Source organism: Bison bison, unplaced genomic scaffold (assembly GCF_000754665.1).
Source record: "Bison bison bison isolate TAMUID 2011002044 unplaced genomic scaffold, Bison_UMD1.0 scf7180017864383, whole genome shotgun sequence".
NCBI lineage: Eukaryota > Metazoa > Chordata > Mammalia > Artiodactyla > Bovidae > Bison > Bison bison.
In genome coordinates, this window is record NW_011494955.1 from 4,414,842 (window position 1) to 4,433,547 (window position 18,706).

Sequence of the window (18,706 nt, forward strand, 5' to 3'; positions counted from 1 at the left end):
AGGATGTCTGGCTCTAGGTGAGTGATCACACCATCGTGATTATCTGGGTCGTGAAGATCTTTTTTGTACAGTTCTTGTGTATTCTTGCCATCTCTTCTTAATATCTTCTGCTTCTGTTAGGTCCATACCATTTCTGTCCTTTATTGAGCCCATCTTTGCATGAAATGTCCCCTTGGTATCTCTAATTTTCTTGAGGAGATCTCTAGTCTTTCCCATTCTGTTGTTTTCCTCTATTTCTTTGCATTGATCGCTGAGGAAGGCTTTCTTATCTCTCCTTGCTATTCTTTGGAACTCTGCATTCATATGCTTATATCTTTCCTTTTCTCCTTTGCTTTTCACTTCTCTTCTCTTCACAGCTATTTGTAAGGCCTCCCCAGACAGCCATTTTGCCTTTTTGCATTTCTTTTCCATGGGGATGGTCTTGATCCCTGTCTCCTGTACAATGTCACGAACCTCCGTCCATAGTTCATCAGGCACTATCTATCAGATCTAGTCCCTTAAATCTATTTCTCACTTCCACTGTATAATCATAAGGGATTTTATTTAGGTCATACCTGAATGGTCTAGTGGTTTCCTTACTTTCTTCAATTTAGGAGTTCATGATCTGAACCACAGTCAGCTCCCAGTCTTGTTTTTGCTGGCTGTGTAGAGCTTCTCCATCTTTGGCTGCAAAGAATATAATCAGTCTGATTTCGGTGTTGATCATCTGGTGATATCCATGTGTAGAGTCTTCTCTTGTGTTGTTGGGAGAGGGTGTTTGCTATGACCAGTGCATTTTCTTGGCAAAACTCTGTTAGCCTTTGCCCTGCTTCATTCCGTATTCCAAGGCCAAATTTGCTTGTTACTCCAGGTGTTTCTTGACTTCCTACTTTTGCATTCCAGTCCCCTATAATGAAAAGGACATCTTTTTTGGGTGTTAGTTCTTTTAAAAGGTCTTGTAGGTCATCATAGAACCATTCAACTTAAGCGTCTTCAGCGTTACTGGATGGGGCATAGATTTGGATTACTGTGATACTGAATGGTTTGCCTTGGAAACGAACAGATCATTCTGTTGTTTTTGAGATTGCATCCAAGTACTGCATTTCGGACTCTTTTGTTGACCATGATGGTTACTCCATTTCTTCTAAGGGATTCCTGCCCAGAGTAGTAGATATAATGGTCATCTGAGTTAAATTCACCCATTCCAGTCCATTTTAGTTCGCTGATTCCTAGAATGTCGACGTTCACTCTTGCCATCTCCTGTTTGACCACTTCCAATTTGCCTTGATTCATGGACCTGACATTCCAGGTTCCTATGCAATATTGCTCTTTACAGCATTGGACCTTGCTTCTATCACCAGTCCCATCCACAACTGGGTGTTGTTTTTGCTTTGGCTCCATCCCTTCATTCTTTCTGGAGTTATTTCTCCACTGATCTCCAGTAGCATATTGGGTACCTACTGACCCGAGGAGTTCCCCTTTCAGTATCCTATCATTTTGCCTTTTCATACTGTTCATGGGGTTCTCAAGGCAAGAACACTGAAGTGGTTTGCCATTCCCTTCTCCAGTGGACCACATTCTGTCAGACCTCTCCACCATGACCCGCCCATCTTGGGTGGCCCCACATGGCATAGCTTAGTTTCATTGAGTTAGACAAGGCTGTGGTCCGTGTGATTAGATTGGCTAGTTTTCTGTGATTATGGTTGCAGCGTGTCTGCCCTCTGATGCCCTCTCGGAACACCTACCATCTTTCTTGGGTTTCTCCTACCTTGGACATGGGGTATCTCTTCACAGCTGCTTCATCAAAGTGCAGCTGCTTCTCCTTACCTCGGACGAGGGGTATCTCCTTATGGCCACCCCTCCTGACCTTGAACGTGGAGTAGCTCTTGTTGGCCCTCCTGCCCCTGCGCAGCCGCCGCTCCTTGGACGTGGGGTAGCTCCTCTAGGCCGCAGCCCCTGACCTCAGACGTGGGGTAGCTCATCTTGGCTACTGCCCGTGACTAGGTGAGTAATTTTTTCTACAGTATGTCCAATTACCATCCCTTACTGTACAGTTTCAAAAATTCTTTTCCTTGTGCTGAGGAGTTTTAAGTTTTATTCTCTCAGCAATTTTAAAATAGGCAATACAGTATTATTAACTATAGTCATCATGTGGTAAACTGCCTTCCTGTGACTAAGCTGTATTTTAACTGGAAGTTTGTATCTTTTGACCCCCTTTACCCATTTTGCTCACTCCCTGCCTCTGGCAGACACCAGTCTTTCTCTGTGAGCTTGATGGTGGTGGTGTTTTTATTCCACATGTAAGTGAGGTCATGTGGTTTTTGTCTTTCTGTATCTGACTTATTTCACTTAACATAATGCCCTCAAGATCTATTCATGTTGTCCCAGCTGGCAAGAGTCCAGTCTTTTTATGACTGAATAGCATTCCATTGAGGAGAAGGCGATGGCACCCCACTCCAGTACTCCTGCCTGGAAAATCCCATGGACGGAGGAGCCTGGTAGGCTGCAGTCCATGGGGTGGCTAAGAGTCGGACAGGACTGAGCTACTTCACTTTCACTTTTCACTTTCATGCATTGGAGGAGGAAATGGCAATCCACTCCAGTGTTCTTGCCTGGAGAATCCCAGGGACGGGGGAGCCTGGTGGGCTGCCGTCTGTGGGGTCGCACAGAGTCGGACACGACTGAAGCGACTTAGCAGCAGCAGCAGTATTCCATTGTAGTCTTAGACTGAAAATCTTTTATTTAGTTAGTTTTGGCTGCACTGGGTCTGCATTGTGGTGCGTGGGCTTCTCGTTGCAGTGGCTTCTCTTTGTGCATCACAGGCTCTAGGGCTTGTGGGCTCAGTAGTTGCGGCAGGCAGGCTCAGAAGTTGTGGCACATGGGCATGTGGAATCTTCCCAGGCTGGGGATTGAAGCTGTGTCTCCTGCATTAGCAGGCAGGTTCTTTACCACTGGACCACCAGGGAAGTCCCTCCTAGACTTTTAACAGAGCTTTGATCCATGTACAGTTGACATAATTACTGATACGTATTTATTCTACTATCTTATTTTGTACTTTTCGACCCACACGCTCCATGTTTCTTTTTCTCTCCTTTCTTGTCTTCTTTTGAGTTAATTGTTCTCATTCCATCCTGCCATGACTTGTATTAATTTGAACTATACATAAACTCACTACTAGTTTATTAGTGATTTTTCTTAATTACAGCATGCCTACTTAGTAAAGCCCAAAGTTAATTAATACTTTTCCTCTCAGATAGTCCAGTAACTTCAGAATATTTATTTCCCATTTATTGTCTTACTTTCTTTTAGTCACATAAAACATAATTATTTTATGTATTCATCATTTTATTCCCATATATTTATCAGTTTTTTTGCTCCTCATTCCTTCTTACATGTCACAGCTTCCACTTGAGATGACTTTTAAGTATCTGCTTTAGAAAAGCCTCAGGACTATGGACATTTGGGGCTGGACAGTTCTTTGTTGTGGGGGACTGTGCATTGTGGGACATTTAGCAGCACCCGCATCTCTGCCCACTAGATGTCAGTACCAACCCCTCCACCCAGTTCTGACATCCCAAATGTCCCCACATGCTGTCAGATGTCGTTGAGGGGCAAAATCATTCCTGATTGAGAACCACTGCTTTAGAATTTACTTTGGTGTAAGTCTGCTGCTCAGTTTTTGTTTCTTGAAAGTACCTCTTTCGTTTTCATTTTTAAAAGGTACTTTGCCTGAACGTGGAATTCTAGGTTATTTTTTAGCATGTTTAAAATAGCAGTCTGTTGGCTTCTGTCTTCCATTGTTGCTTTTGAGAAGTCAGATTAAGATATGACTATTGCTGTTTTAAATATAAACTTTTTTTTTCTTTCAGGTACTTTTATAGTCTTTTCTTTACCTTCAGTTGTTTTGCAGGTTCCCTTATATTGTGTTTCGGTGTAGAATTCTTATTTATTCCCCATGGGAGTTACCAGGGTTTTTGAGTCTATGGATTGGGGTCTGTTCTAAGACTACTTTTAGCCATTTGTCTATCCTCTTCTTTGTCCTTCTCACTCAACCTCTCATTTTCCATCTGTTTGTCTGTCCATATTGCAGTTCAGATAATTTCTTCATACCTATAATCCCACTCACTAAGTTTCACTTTAGCTTTATTTGGTGTATCTGAACAGTGATTTTTAAAATTTCAAGAATATCTTCGTTTTTAGAAAATGTTTGGTTCTTTTTCAAACCTACTATAGTTTTGTGTTTACTGAAGATATTTTCAAGCTTTTCTTGAAATATAGCCTACCGTTTATTTAAACATAGCGTAATTGTTTTATAATCTTTGATACTGTCATTATTTAAAATCATTTGGGTCTGATTGTGCTGTCTGTTGTAGTTTTTGCATCTTGTTCCTCCTACCTTGTGGTTATTTTTTCTTTACTGTCCATTAATCTTGAGAAACTGTGGACATTTTTTGTGGCGAAGGATGAGAGTTTTTCTCCAAAAAATATTTACTATTGCCAGGTGCCTGGGGAATCACCTCTAGAGTTTCAGGCTCTTCTTTTCTTTTTTTGTACCGTCTAGGTCATGTTAATTTGGGTTCTACTGGAGAACTAGTAACATTTTCTTTACCCCTTCCCTCCTCCATACCTATGGAATGTTCCTTTTATTACCTTACCCTGATGATGTGGTCCTTTTTATCTTTACCTAGAGAAAACCCTGGCTTCTTAATGTTCCCCTCTCCTTTGAGAGCAGTTCAAGTCCGCCTTGATAGGTGGTTTTATTTACTCTTTTACTTGTTCTTACTGTATTTCAGGTTTTGGCTTGGTGATTTAGAATCTTGAGTCTTTAGAATATAAGAAGCAGAGGACAGAGAAGCATTAAGTATGAAACACCTAAGATTGTATGTTGTTTTTAAGTTCAAAATATATTTAATAGCAGCATTGTTTTCATTATTTTTATAGTTACCATATAGTTACAGCAAATGATACTAGTTTCTGTTTATCGTAGTGAAATAAGGTTTTCTTTTTAAGTACACTTGAGTGTACAAAAGGATATGTACTTAAAGAAAAATAAGAATTGTATAGGAGATACTTGAGTTTGGCATTTTCCTGAAAGCATACTTCTGAGTATGAATTTATTTTGTTTGTAATTTGAGTATGAATTCTTTACTTTGGTCAGTTTACCATGTATGAATCCTCTCTGCCCAATCTTGTTTTAAAGTGTATTTATTTTTGGCCGTGCTGGGTCTTCGTTGCTGCACGTGTGTTTCCCTAGCTGCGACTAGTGGGAGCTGCTCTCTCGTTGCAGTGTGCAGGCTTCTCTTTGCGATGGCTTCACTTGTGGAGTACGGGCCTTAGGGTGCAAAGGCTTCAGTAGTTACAATTCCAGGCTCTGGACTGCAGGCTTAATAGTTGTGGTGCACCAACTTAGTTGCTCCGCGGTATGTGGGATCTTCCTGGACCAGGGATCAAACCCATGTCTCCTGTGCTGGCAGGTGGATTCTTAACCACTGAGCCACCAGGGAAGCCTCAGATCATTTTGAATCTTTAGAGACCTAGAAAGAGAAACACTTTGGGGCAAGTACAGCATACTACGGGGAAAATGTTTTTTAAACCACAAGAACTACAGTTAAATTATCTTTAAATAATAAACCAAGAGATGTAAAAATTTGACTCATTTTATTTTTCATTTGTATTTTGAATTAATGGCTCCAATCATTAATGACTGAGCAGATACCCTGGGCTTACGGGTTTGCCATAGTTGATACTGAAGTAAGTAAAAAATAATCATTCCAAATGTCAGAATAGTCTGTTCTTTCTTTTTCCTTGAAATGAAAAAGCAAAACAAATAAACTTATTATGTGGGAAGCAAATGAGAACATGCAGTGTGAGAGGTTTTAAAACTCAGTGGTAAGAAGGAAGAAGATGTCTTGCAAAGAGGATTGGGCTCTGGAGCCACACAGGATCAGCCACTATTGTGTTCACTGTTGCACTGAGTATTTTTCAAAAAACTTAATATGGAAAATTTCAAACACATTCCGAAGACGAGATGTTTGAGCCATTATGGTTCCCATCACCCTGTTTCAGCAGTTATTAAACTCACGGCTCCTTGTCCCCTCTGGTCCCCCGACAACTGGATTATATTGAAGCAAATTCTAGTTATCATTTCAGCCTTCAATGTTTTATTCTGTATCTCAAACAGAAGAACTCCTTTAAAAACATAACCACATTACTATTATCATCCCTAAATGTTATTATTATTGTCATAAAATAACCAGTATTTAAATTTTCTTATTTGTTGTGTGTGTGTACACAAACAAATCTTTTTTTTTCCCTAACAGTTTGTTGAAACAAGATCCAAGTAAGAGATATATATGCAGGCTCTTTCTCTTCACCTCCCCCATTCCATTTGTTTTTTACTTATTATTTAATCTTCACTATAACTCTGAAAAAGTAATATTCTATTTACAAAGGAGAACTGAGGCCCTTGGGGGGTTACAAATTTGTTCAGTGTCACAGAGCTGAAAATGACAGCCTTTAGCTGAAAATCAGCCCACATCTGTCTGACTCCAGAAATAGATGTGCCGTTTCTGGAGTTAGAAGACTTTGGATTCATACTCTAATAAATAGAGGTTTCTTGACCATACCATTCCACTAACTCTCCAGCCTCCCTCACCCAAGTGTTTATGGTCCAAGGACCCCCCAGTTAGTGAGGTGAAAGTGTTAGTTGATCAGTCATGTCCAACTCTTTGTGACCCCAATGACTGTAGCCTACCAGTCTCCTCTGTCTATGGAATTCTGTAGGTAAGAATACTAGACTGGGTAGTCATTCCCTTCTCCAGGGGATCTTCCCAACCCAGGAATCAAACCCAGGTCTCCTGCACCGCAGGCAGACTCTTAGGGAAGCCCAGTTACGGAGCTAAAAAGCACTATGCTAATTTTTTGCCCAGCTATTTGTATAAGAATGAGCCCAGCTACCGTAGTGTGACAGGCAATCAGTTCCCCGAAGTTCCCAGTTTAAGCAGCTGCTGCTGCTGCTGCTGAGTCACTTCATTCGTGTTCAACTCTTTGCGACACCATGGACTGCAGCCCACCAGGCTCCTCCGTCCACGGGAGTTTCCAGGCAAGAGTACTGAAATGGGGTGCCATTGCCTTCTCCTCAGTTTAACCGGAGCAGCTCCAAAAAATCATTTTCTACTTCTTCTAACATCTCCCAAGAGAGATTCTGAGGTTAGTGCCATGGTGTACTAGTAGGTTCTACAGCTCTAAGGTCTAGAACTGTTCAGTGTGGTAGCCACAAATGGGTATTTCATTTTTAATTTAAATTACAATTAAATAAAATTAAACATCCCTCAGTCACACTAGCCACATTTCAAATGCTTGATAGTAACTACCATATTGCATAGTGCCGATTTATAACATTTCTATCATTGCAGAAGGCTCTGTCAGTGCTGAAAAATAACAGGTGGAGGCAATCATCTGTGTTTCAACCACAGATTAAAATTGGGGGGAGTGGGGAACAGCAGCTCCCTCTCCTTTTCTTTCTTTAAGAAGGACCTCAGGATTTAGATGGCCATGTTTGAGAGTGGCAGTGGGAAGACACAAGGCTTTAGGACTCTGAGTAGTAGGCATTTTGTGAAGTTAAAACAATGATTAGTAAGGCAAAGTGATGACTACTAGCTGAAACAAAATCTGGTGCCTTTTTTCCTTAAAATGTGCCAGATCCACAGCCTGCACAAAACACTAGGATTACCAGAAACTCTGGAGGAATGATTTACTTTTATCCTTTTAGAAATGTAAATTATCCCCCTCACAAGCTTGCCTCATTATTTGAGTGACTGGCTTTAGTTGTTCAGCAGCGAGTTGCTGAATAACCGTTGCTGGAGAATGTTGGATCACATCACCCACGTCTAAGGACAAAGCAGAAGCCCCAGCAAGATGGTAGGAAGGGCAAAATTGCGTTTAGACTCAAAACCCTTAGCCGCCAGAGAGTCTCAGAGGGCTCAAACAAACCTTGTGTGTACCAGGACCCACAGAGACTGAGCCAGAACTGTGATTGAGTGTCTCCTGGGAAGGTACAGGTCAGCAGTGGCCTGCCGCAAGGGCCTGCTGCAGGTATGGCATAAGCCCTCTTGGAGAAGGTCACCATCATCCCCACCATAGAGCCGCCAGAACTTACACAGGACTGGGGAAATGGACTCGTGAAGGGCACAAACAGAACCTTGTGAGCACCAGGACCCAGGAGAAAGGAGCAGTGACCCCACAAGAGTGATCCAGACTTGCCTGTGAGTGTCCAGGAGTCTCTGGTGGAGGTGTGGGTTGACAGTGACCTGCTGTGGGGTCGGGGGCACTGAGTGCAGCAGTGCTGCACGGGACCTTTTGAAGGAGGTCGCCATTATCTTCATTACCTCCACCTCAGGTCTAACAACAGGGAAGGAAGCCCTGCCCATCAATAGAAAGTTGGATTAAATTTACTGAGCATGGCCCCACCCATCAGAACAAGACCCAGTTTCTCCCTCAGGCAATCTCTCCCATCAGGAAGTTTCCATAAGCCTCTTATCCTTACCCATCCAAGGGCAGACAGAATGAAAACTTAACCTAACTGATCACATGGACCACAGCCTTGTCTAACCCAAAGAAACTATGAGCCATGCATGCCCTGTAGGGCCACCCACCCATGGTGGATGGGTCATGATGGAGAATTCTGACAAAATGTCGTCCACTGGAGAAGGGAATGGCAAAGCATTTCAGTATTCCTGCCTTGAGAACCCCATGACCAGCATGAACAGGCAAAAACACAGGACACTGAAAGATGAACTCCCCAGGTCAGTAGGTGCTCAGTATGCTGTGGGAGATCAGTGGAGAAATAACTCCAGACAGAATGAAGAGATAGAGCCAAAGCAAAAACAACACCCACTTGTGGATATGACTGGTGATGGAAGTAAAGTCCGATGCTGTAAAGAGCAGTATTGCATAGGAACCTAGAATGTTAGGTCCATGAATCAAGGCAAATTGGAAGTGGACAAACAGTGGCAAGAGTGAACGTCAACATTTTAGGAATCAGCAAACTGAAATGGACTGGAATGGGTGAATTTAACTCATATGGCTGTTAGTTACATCTACTACTGTGGGCAAGAATCCCTTAGAAGAAATGGAGTAGCCATCATAGTCAACAAGAGTCTGAAACACGTACTTGGATACAGTCTCAAAAACGACAGAATGATCTCTGTTTGTTTCCAAGGCAAATCATTGAATATCACAGTAATCCAAGCCTACGCCCCGACCAGTAACACTGAAGAAGCTGAAGTTGAACGGTTCTATGAAGACCTACAAGACCTTTTAAAAGAACTAACACCCAAAAAAGATGTCCTTTTCATTATAGGGGACTGGAATCCACAAGTAGGAAGTCAAGAGGCACCTGGGGTAACAGGTAAATTTGGCCTTGGAGTATAAAACGAAGCTGGTCAAAGGCTAACAGTTTTGCCAAGAGAATGCACTAATTATAGCAGACACCCTTATTCAACAACAGAAGACTCTACACGTGGACAACACCAGATGGTCAATACCGAAATTAGATTGGCTGTATTCTTTGCAGCCAAAGATGGAGAAGCTCTACACAGTCAGCAAAAACAAGACCAGGAGCTGACTGTGGCTCAGATATGAACTCCTTATTGCCAAATTCAGACTTAAATTGAAGAAATTAGGGAAACCACTAGAGCATTCAGGTATGACCTAAATCAAACCCCTTACGATTATACAGTGGAAGTGGATTAGATCTGATAGAGTACCTGAAGAACTATGGACGAAGGTTCGTGACATTGTACAAGAGGCAATGATCAAGACCATCCCCAAGAAAAAGAAATGCAAGAAGGCAAAATGGTTGTCTGAGGAGGCCTTACAAATAGCTGAGAAAAGAAGGGAAGCCAAAGGCAAAGGAAAAAAGGAAAGATATACCCATTTGAATGCAGAGTTCCAAAGAATAGTAGGGAGAGATAAGAGAGCCTTCATCAGTGATCAGTGCAAAGAAATAGAGGAAAACAATAGAATGGGAAAGACTAGAGGTCTCTTCAAGAAAATTAGAGATACCAAGGGAACATTTCATGCAAAGAACACAATAAGGGACAGAAGTTGTATGGACCTAATAGAAGCAGACGGAGAAGGCAATGGCACCCCACTCCAGTACTTTTGCCTGGGAAAATCCCATGGATGGAGGAGCCTGGCGGGCTGTAGTCCATGGGGTCGCTAGGAGTCAGACACGACTCAGCGACTTCACTTTCACTTTTCACTTTCAAGCATTGGAGAAGGAAATGGCAGCCCACTCCAGTATTCTTCCCTGGAGAATCCCAGGGATGGGGGAGCCTGTTGGGCTGCCGTCTATGGGGTCACACAGAGTCGGACACGACTGAAGCGACTTGGCAGCAATAGAAGCAGAAGATACTAAGGAGAGGTTCAAGAATACACAGAAGAACTACACAAAAAAGATCTTCATGACCCAGATAATCATGATGGTGTGATCAGCCACCTAGAGCCAGACATCCTGGAATGCGAAGTCACGTGGGCCTTAGGAAGCATCACTGTGAACAAAGCTAGTGGAGGTGATGGAATTCCAGATGAACTATTTCAAATCCTAAAAGATGATGCTGTGAAAGTGCTGCACTCAGTATGCCAGAAAATCTGGAAATCTCAGCAGTGGCCACAGGACTGGAAAAGGTCAGTTTTCAAAATCCCAAAGAAAGGCAATGCTAAAGAACATTAAAACTACTGCACAACTGCATTCATCTCACATACTACCAAAGTAATGCTCAAAATTCTCCAAGCCAGGCTTCAACACTATGTGAACCATGAACTTCCAGATGTTCAAGCTGGATTTAGAAAAGGCAGAGGAACCAGAGATCAAATTGCCAACATCCACTGGATCATTGAAAAAGCAAGAGAGTTCCAGAAAAACATCGACTTCTGCTTTATTGACTATGCCAAAGCCTTTGACTGTGTGGATCACAGTAAACTGTGGAAAATTCTGAAAGAGATGGGCATACCAGACCACCTGACCTGCCTCAGAGAAGCCTATATGCAGGTCAGGAAACAGCAGTTAGAACCAGACATGGAAAAACAGACTTGCTTCCAAATTGGTAAAGGAGTATGTCAAGGCTGTATATTGTCACTCTGCGTATTTAACTTATATGCAGAGTACATCATGCGAAATGCCGGGCTGGATGAAGCACAAGCTGGAATCATGGTTGCTGGGAGAAATATCAATAACGTCAAATAGACCAATGACACCACCCTCATGGCAAAAAGCGAAGAAGAACTAAAGAGCCTCTTGATGAAAGTGAAAGAGGAGAGTGAAAAATGTGGCTTACAACTCAGCATTCAGAAAACGAAGATCATGGCATCTGGTCCCATCACTTCATGGCAAATAAATGGGGAAACAGTGGAAACAGTGAGAGACTGTTTTCTGGGCTCCAAAATCGCTGCAGATGTTGACTGCAGACATGAAATTAAAAGACGCTTACTCCTTGGAAGGAAAGCTGTGACCAACCTAGACAGCATATATAAAATGCAGAGACATTATTGTACCAACAAAGGTCCGTCTAAGCTATGGTTTTTCCAGTAGTCATGTATGGATTTAAGAGTTGGGCCTTAAAGAAAGCTGAGCACCGAAGAATTGATGCTTTTGAACTGTGGTGTTGGAGAAGGCTCTTGAGAGGCCCTTGGACAGCAAGGAGATCCAACCAGTCCATCCTAAAGGAAATAGGTCTGAATATTCATTGGAAGGACTGATGCTGAAGCTGAAACTCCATTACTTTGGCCACCTGATGCGAAGAATCGACTCATTGGAAAAGACTGGTGCTGGGAAAGATGAAGGCAGGAGGAGAAGGGGATGACAGAGGATGAGATGGTTGGATGGCATCAATGACTCGATGGACATGAGTTTGAGTGAACTCTGGGAGTTGGTGATGGACAGGGAAGCCTGGCATCCTGCAGTCCATGGGGTCACAGAGAGTCGGACACGACTGAGTGACTGAACTGAACTGGCTTTAGTTAGGATCTGAAAAGTAAGGGAACCTCTGAGTGTAATGGTACCTCTAGAGCTAGACTCTTAAGATTCATGAGTTCTGTTTATTTTTACTCATTAATTTCTGGATCTCCATAGTGGGATACTGTCAACAAAAACACAGTTAGACACCTGTTAAAGGCAGCAAGATTTCACAATTCATTCATACAGTAGGGAAGAGAAACTCCAGCATAAATTAAGCTCAACTCTGCTGAAAGAAAAGTTGGGTCCCTTTTAAAATGCTGGGGTGTCCTAAAGGAAAAGTATTGAAGATGTTAGGTGGAGAGGTTGGTCAGTGTGATCAAGCCGTCTGTATCCGCTTGCTAATTGGTGCTTCTCAAATTGAGGTTCCCATCCTTCCACAAAGACTGGTAGACAAGGGCCCTTTCCTTCTCGGTGATTACATTTCAAAGGGAGGACTTTCAGGTCCTTGAGAGAGACATTTCTGGGTTGTAAAAGATTTGTATTTCAAGGGTCAGAGAAAGGATTGACAGCTGCAGTTTTTCTAAGGTTAAGTGCTCCAAGAAAAGCGAGGTCATAGGTATTGGCAAGAACAAGCAGTTAATTATTTTGGCAGCATTAAGCTTTCTCAGGGAGACCTTTTGAAGGTTCTGGGTCATCCTAGGGACACAGCCTTAAGCTGACAGAAGGTGTGCTAGAGTTTGGTCTTGTCTCTTAAAGTGTGTGAGGGCGGTTGAATGGAGTTGTTTGTGCTGGGAATCTACAGTTTTCAGTCCCTGGATAAAGGGGTTTCTGTATGTTTTTAATCGAAATATAATTGATTTGCAATGCTGTGTTACTTAATGCTGTTCAGCAAAGTGATTCAGTTACAACTAATAACAATAATAATAATCTCTCTTCTCTCTCTCTCCATATATATATGTGTGTGTGTTAGTCGCTCAGTCATGTCCAACTCTTTGTGACCCGGTGGACTACAGCCCACCAGGCTTCTCTGTCCATGGAATTCTCCAGGCAAGAATACTGGAGTGGATTGCCATTCCCTTCTCCAGAGTATATGTGCAATATTCTATGCTGGGGCTTTCCAGATGGCACTAGTGGTAAAGAATCCACCTCCCAATGCAGGAGATGCAAGATATTGCTGGGTCAGGGAGATCCCTGGAGTAGGAAGTGGCAACCCGCTCCAGTATTCTTGCCTGGGAAATTCCACGGGCAGAGGAGCCTGGTGGGCTACAGTCCGTTGGACAGCAAAGAGCTGGACACGGCTGAGTGACTGAGCACACACAATATCCTGTGCCAAACCATAAGGGAAAATAATATTGACAAGAATAGTGTATGTATGTATGTTTTTTTAAAATATTCTTTTCCCTTATGGTGTAGCATAGGATATTGAATATAGTTCTCTGTGCTGTACCTGAGTGGGACCTTGTTGTTCACCCATTCTGTGTATAAAAGCTCACATCTAACTCCAACCTCTCACTCCACTCAGTCCCTCAACCCTCCCCCTAGGTAACCACCACTCTCTCCTCTCTCTGTCTCTGATTCTGTTTCATAGGTAGGTTCATTTGTGTCGTATTTTAAATTCCATATGTAAGTGGGTATCATATGGTGTGTGTCATCCTTCTTTCTGACTTCACTTAGTATGATAATCTCTAGTTGTATTCATGATGCTGCAAGTGGCATTGTTTCATTCTTTCTAATGGCTGTGTAGTACTCCGTTGTTTAGATATACTGCATCTTCTTTATCCGTTCATCTGTTGGTGGATGTTTCTGTTGTTTCCATGTCTCGCCTATTGTGTATAGTGCTGCCATGAACGTAGGGATGCATGTATCTTTTGAATTGTGGTTTTGTCCAATATATGCTCAGGAAGTAGGATTGCTGGATCATATGGTAAATCTGTTTTTAGTTTTCCAAGGAATTTCATACTGTTTTCTATAGTGTCTGCACTACTTCACCAGCTTACAGTCTCACCAACAGTGTAGGAAGGTTCTTTTTTTTTTCTCTACACCCTCTCCAGCATTTGTTATTTGTAGACTTTTAAATATGGCCATTCTGACTGGTGTGAGGTGGTACCTCATTGTATTGTTTTGTGTGTGTGCAGGATCTTAGTTCCCTGCTACTAAGTCACTTCAGTCGTGTCCGACTCTGTGCGATCCCATAGACAGCAGCCCACCAGGCTTCCCCGTCCCTGAGATTCTCCAGGCAAGAATACTGGAGTGGGTTGCCATTTCCTTCTCCAATGTAGGAAAGTGCAAGTGAAGTTGCTCAGTCGTGTCTGACTCTTAGCGACCCCATGGACTACAGCCTACCAGGCTCCTCCGTCCATGGGATTTTCCAGGCAAGAGTACTGGAGTGGGGTGCCATTGCCTTCTCCATCTTAGTTCCCTGCTGCTGCTAAGTCGATTCAGTCGTGTCTGACTCTGTGCGACCCCATAGACGGCAGTGCACCAGGCTCCCCCGTCTCTGGGATTCTCCAGGCAAGAGCACTGGAGTGGGTTGCCATTTCCTTCTCCATCTTAGTTCCCTATCAGGGATCAAATTTGTGCCCACTTCAGTGGAAACTTGGAGTCCTAACCACTGGACCACCAAGGAATTCCCCTCCCTATAGTTTTGATTTGCATTTTTCTAATAAATCAGCAGTGTTGAGCATCTTTTCATGTGCCTGTTGGCCGTCTGTGTGTCTTCTTTGGAGAAACGTGTATTTAGGTCTTCTGCCCATTTGGGGATTGGGTCGTTTGTTGAGTTGTATGCTCTGTTTGTAAATTTTGAAAATGAAGCCCTTGTTGGTCACATCATTTGTTAATATTTCCTCCCATTCTGTAGGTTGTCTTTTTGTTTTATTTATGGTTTCCTTGCTGTGTAAAAGTTTGTAAGTTTGATTAGGTCCCTTTTCTTTGTTTTTGTTATTATTTCTGTTGCCTTGGGAGACGGACCTAAGAAAACATAAGTACTATTTGTGTCAGAGAATGTTCCACCTACGTTCTCTCCTGGGAGTTTTACGGTGTCAGGTGTTATTTTTGTATATAGTGAGAGGGTGTGTTGTAGCTGTCCAACTTCCCCAGCACTGCTTGCTGAAGAGACTGTCTTCTCCCATTGTATGAATATACAATATTCATACAATATTGTTTCCTGTGTTGAAGACTGACTGTAGGTGTGTGGGTTTATTTTTGGGCACTCTTTTCTGAGCCATTTATCTATATGTCTGTTTTTATGCCAATACCAGCCTGTTTTGATTACTGTAGCTTTGTAGTATTGTTGAAGTCTGGGAGGATTATACCTCATGTTTTGTTCTTTTTCTTCAGGATTTCTTTGGCAGTTCTGGGCCTTTTATGGTTCCATATGAATTTTAGGATTATTTGTTCTGGTTTGGTGAAAAACATCAGTGGTAATTTGAGAGGGATTGCATTAAATCTTTAGATTGCTTTGGGTATTATTGTGTTTTAACAATATTAACTCTCCCAATCCAAGAGCATGGCCTATCTTTCCATTTCTTTCAATTGTCTAATGTTTCCTTTATTCATGTTTTATAGTTTCAGCCTATAAGTCTTTCATCTCCTTGGTCAGGCTTATTCCTAAGTATTTTATTTTGGGAGAATGCAATTTTAAAAGGTGTTTTTTTACACTCCCTTTCTGATAATTTGGATAAATTTTTATATACAATATTTTATGACCTTTAGATATTCAGGGGATAGTGAAACGAATTTTAATCCAACTTTGGGAAAGGATAAAGAACCTTAAATGAAAGTGAATAAGGCATTGTTATTGGGAACCTGTTGCATACACAGAAAAGAGTCACAAAGGTGATTTTCAGAACTTGAGGAGCAGCCTTGAATTTTATTTTGTGTTTAAGCCCAGGATGAATGATTAGAACCAGTATAGTCTAGGGGAAGGCAAGAGATCTGAAAATTTCTGGGAAAGCTTCTTGGAAGAGGTAGAACCTGAGCTGAGTCTTGAAAGATGACGGGTGGACTTTTCTTGGTTTAGTATTTTATTGTGGTATTTCCATAAATCCCCATCTGCTTTCCACAGAAATAAAATATTTTAAGTAAAAAATTGAATCATGAAAAAAAATTTTTTTAAAGATGCTGCCCAAAGTTGGTATTTCTCACTTTTTAAAAAATTTAAAATTTTTTCTTGGCCACACCACAAATCATGTGGGATATTAGTTCCCCAACCAGGGATCGAACCTGTGTCCTCTGCAGTGGAAGCACAGAGTCTTAACCACTGGACTACCAGGGAAGCCCCTCTCTCACTTTTTGACCCTTGATTTCTTAATTGTTTTTTAACCAGCTGTCTTCAGAATGACATGTCCTGAAGAACAATGATGTTTTTATACAATCAGTTCCACCACCCAAAATATCTTCCAACCCTATTCCCCATGCATACCATCAGGAAATTATGTATCTTTCAAGACCCAGCTGAAAGAGCACTCTATCTTTGCTCCCACAGTAGATTGGTTTCTATATTTTTGCTTGTATTATAACTCTTACTCTGTTCATTTTATACTCCTAGTGCAATCCCCAGCACACAGAAAATAGCTAATGTGTGATTAATAGATGTGGTTATATATAATAAGCTCTAAAATGTGTTTTTTAGTATAAAGAACTCAGCTTCTTACATGCACAGGTATTATATTATGTTAATTGAATTTTTATTTGTTCTTAGATGTCATTAAGAGGATCTGCGCCAGTGACAATTGTACCTCTTCCTGGAAAGCAAGTACAGGTTCAGGGGGTCATCCAGACAGCTCAGTCTTCTGTAATTCACCCACCACACGTGCAAACGGTACAGAAATTAAAAGACTTAGTGGCTGAGAGAGGGCACTTGTGAACCTGGAGTCTCTGGACAACTGAAGTTGCTATAGTTTCAATATTATAGACCAAGATAATGATGTCTTAGAGATTGGACTATACAACAAATGAAGTGAATGGAAAAGTTTTAGAACTTCTAGTTTCATGTATATACTACCCAGTGAAAACAGAAGGCAATTTTGGGGAGAAGTTATTGTTTAGAATTTAAGGAAATGAAAGATTTTCTGAAGGGAAAGCACCTTTTTATCCTAGTGGTATCCTTCACGAAAAAGAGAATTCTGAAGAAAGGGTAATGATGTGAGTGTCTTAGCAAAATAAGAAAGTACCTACTTTATGCTTAATGGTGATCAAATAAAAGAGAGTTCCCTCATTGTAAAGTTCTTACTTATACCTGTCTGTCTGTTTACACCTGGCAACAATAGGAAGGAAAGAGCCATCCTGGGTTCTTTGCTTTTTACTCTTTCTCCCCATTTTATCTTCTGGCTCCTGTGAGTCTCAGAATGCCTTTGGTCATCTCTCATTTTTAGAAGCAGCTGTCTTGGAAGAAAAGCTGTGTAGCCCATTTTCCCTCTTGAGTATATACAGTGTCTGTATAACTCATACAGTGTCTGTGTAGCTCATTTCCCTCTTGAGCATATGCGGTGTCTGTATAACTCATTTTTCCTCGAGTATATACAGTGTCTGTGTAGCTCGTTTTCCCTCTTGAGTATATACAGCACCTGGCAGGGCTGTCAGCTCTGGAGCTGCGTCTTTATGTGTTTTTTCCTTTGTGAAAGGTGATTGCTGCATGGTTTTGCTGAGTTTTTAATGTGAAGATTTTACTCTTACTTGCTAGTGAGAAGTAAGGTTCTTCCTCTTAGTTATAAGTAATGTCTTAGTTCTAGAAATTATTTTCTTACTTGAGTTCACTGGGAGGCTTTGGAGTAAATCTGCAGACAAAAGGCAAAACAGCTAAGATTTAGATTAGAAATGGTATATCTGTGATGCTTGAGGAAGCAGAAGCGACTGATCTTCTTTAATTATTACTGTATTATTTGTTACTGTGGTTATTTATTAACTATTACTGATTATGACCCGTTCTTTCTTTTCTATCAAAAGATAAAGATTTAAGATATAAAAAAGTATAAGTACACTTGAACTCATTTTTGAAGGTGATTATACAGTGTAAAACAAGCTTCTTTGGAAATTTAAGATCTAAGTCTAAATAGTTTAGGGGAAGGCTTTCTGTATACAATAGGTAATGTAGAGAATTTATTTATTATGTCCTTTCTAGAAGCCTGTTTTATTTTTTTTAAAGAAGTGTCACAATGTAGCTTCAGAAAAATGAGAAATTTAATACGTTTTAAAAATTCTTATTTCCTCAATTGTAAGATGTAACTTAAAACTTTCATATGGTTATTGTGCTAACTAGTTTTAATAGATTTTCCTTTTTTTCTCTGCTTGAAAGCTTTCTCCTCAACATCTCCAGTATTGGCTTCTCTTGCCTTTCAGATCTCAAGTTAAATATCAAGGAGGCTTTCACAAACAATCAATAGGTTTATTATTAATAGCAGTTAACATTTAATGTGTGCTTGTGCTGTGCCGTGCACTAAATGCTCTACATGTATTTACTAATTCAATTATGAAATGAGATAAAGCTAATTATTACAGATTTTTAAGTTTACTTGTTTGTACCTGCCCTTGCCAGTGACCTCCACTTTGCCAGATCTAATGGTTGTCCTGGGTCCTTATATTATTTCACCTGCTAGCAGAATTTGACATGGTTGATCATTCTTTTCTCCTTAATACTCGTCTTTGCTAGTTTTTCAAGGACACCACACTCATTTGGTATTCCTCCTGCCTCACTGGTGGCTTATTCTTGGCCTCATTTGCTGGTTCCTCCCCTTCTTTCCAACCTCTTACTGCTAAGAATGTCCCTGGGTT

At 41.3% G+C, this 18,706-nt stretch overlaps 1 protein-coding gene across 6 annotated transcripts in view; it reads left to right on the forward strand.

Annotated features, from left to right (window-relative positions):
• ATF1 (activating transcription factor 1) overlaps nucleotides 1-18,706 on the forward strand; it is a 66,192-nt gene that overhangs the window by 25,967 nt on the left and 21,519 nt on the right. For 5 of the 6 annotated variants that reach the window (XM_010857816.1, XM_010857820.1, XM_010857817.1 and 2 more), the window contains exon 3: nucleotides 16,638-16,757. The exons of the other annotated variant lie outside the window; for it this stretch is intronic. In XM_010857816.1, the coding sequence (XP_010856118.1) occupies nucleotides 16,638-16,757 (120 nt within the window). The remainder of the gene's footprint in view (nucleotides 1-16,637; nucleotides 16,758-18,706) is intronic. 6 annotated transcript variants of the gene reach the window in all.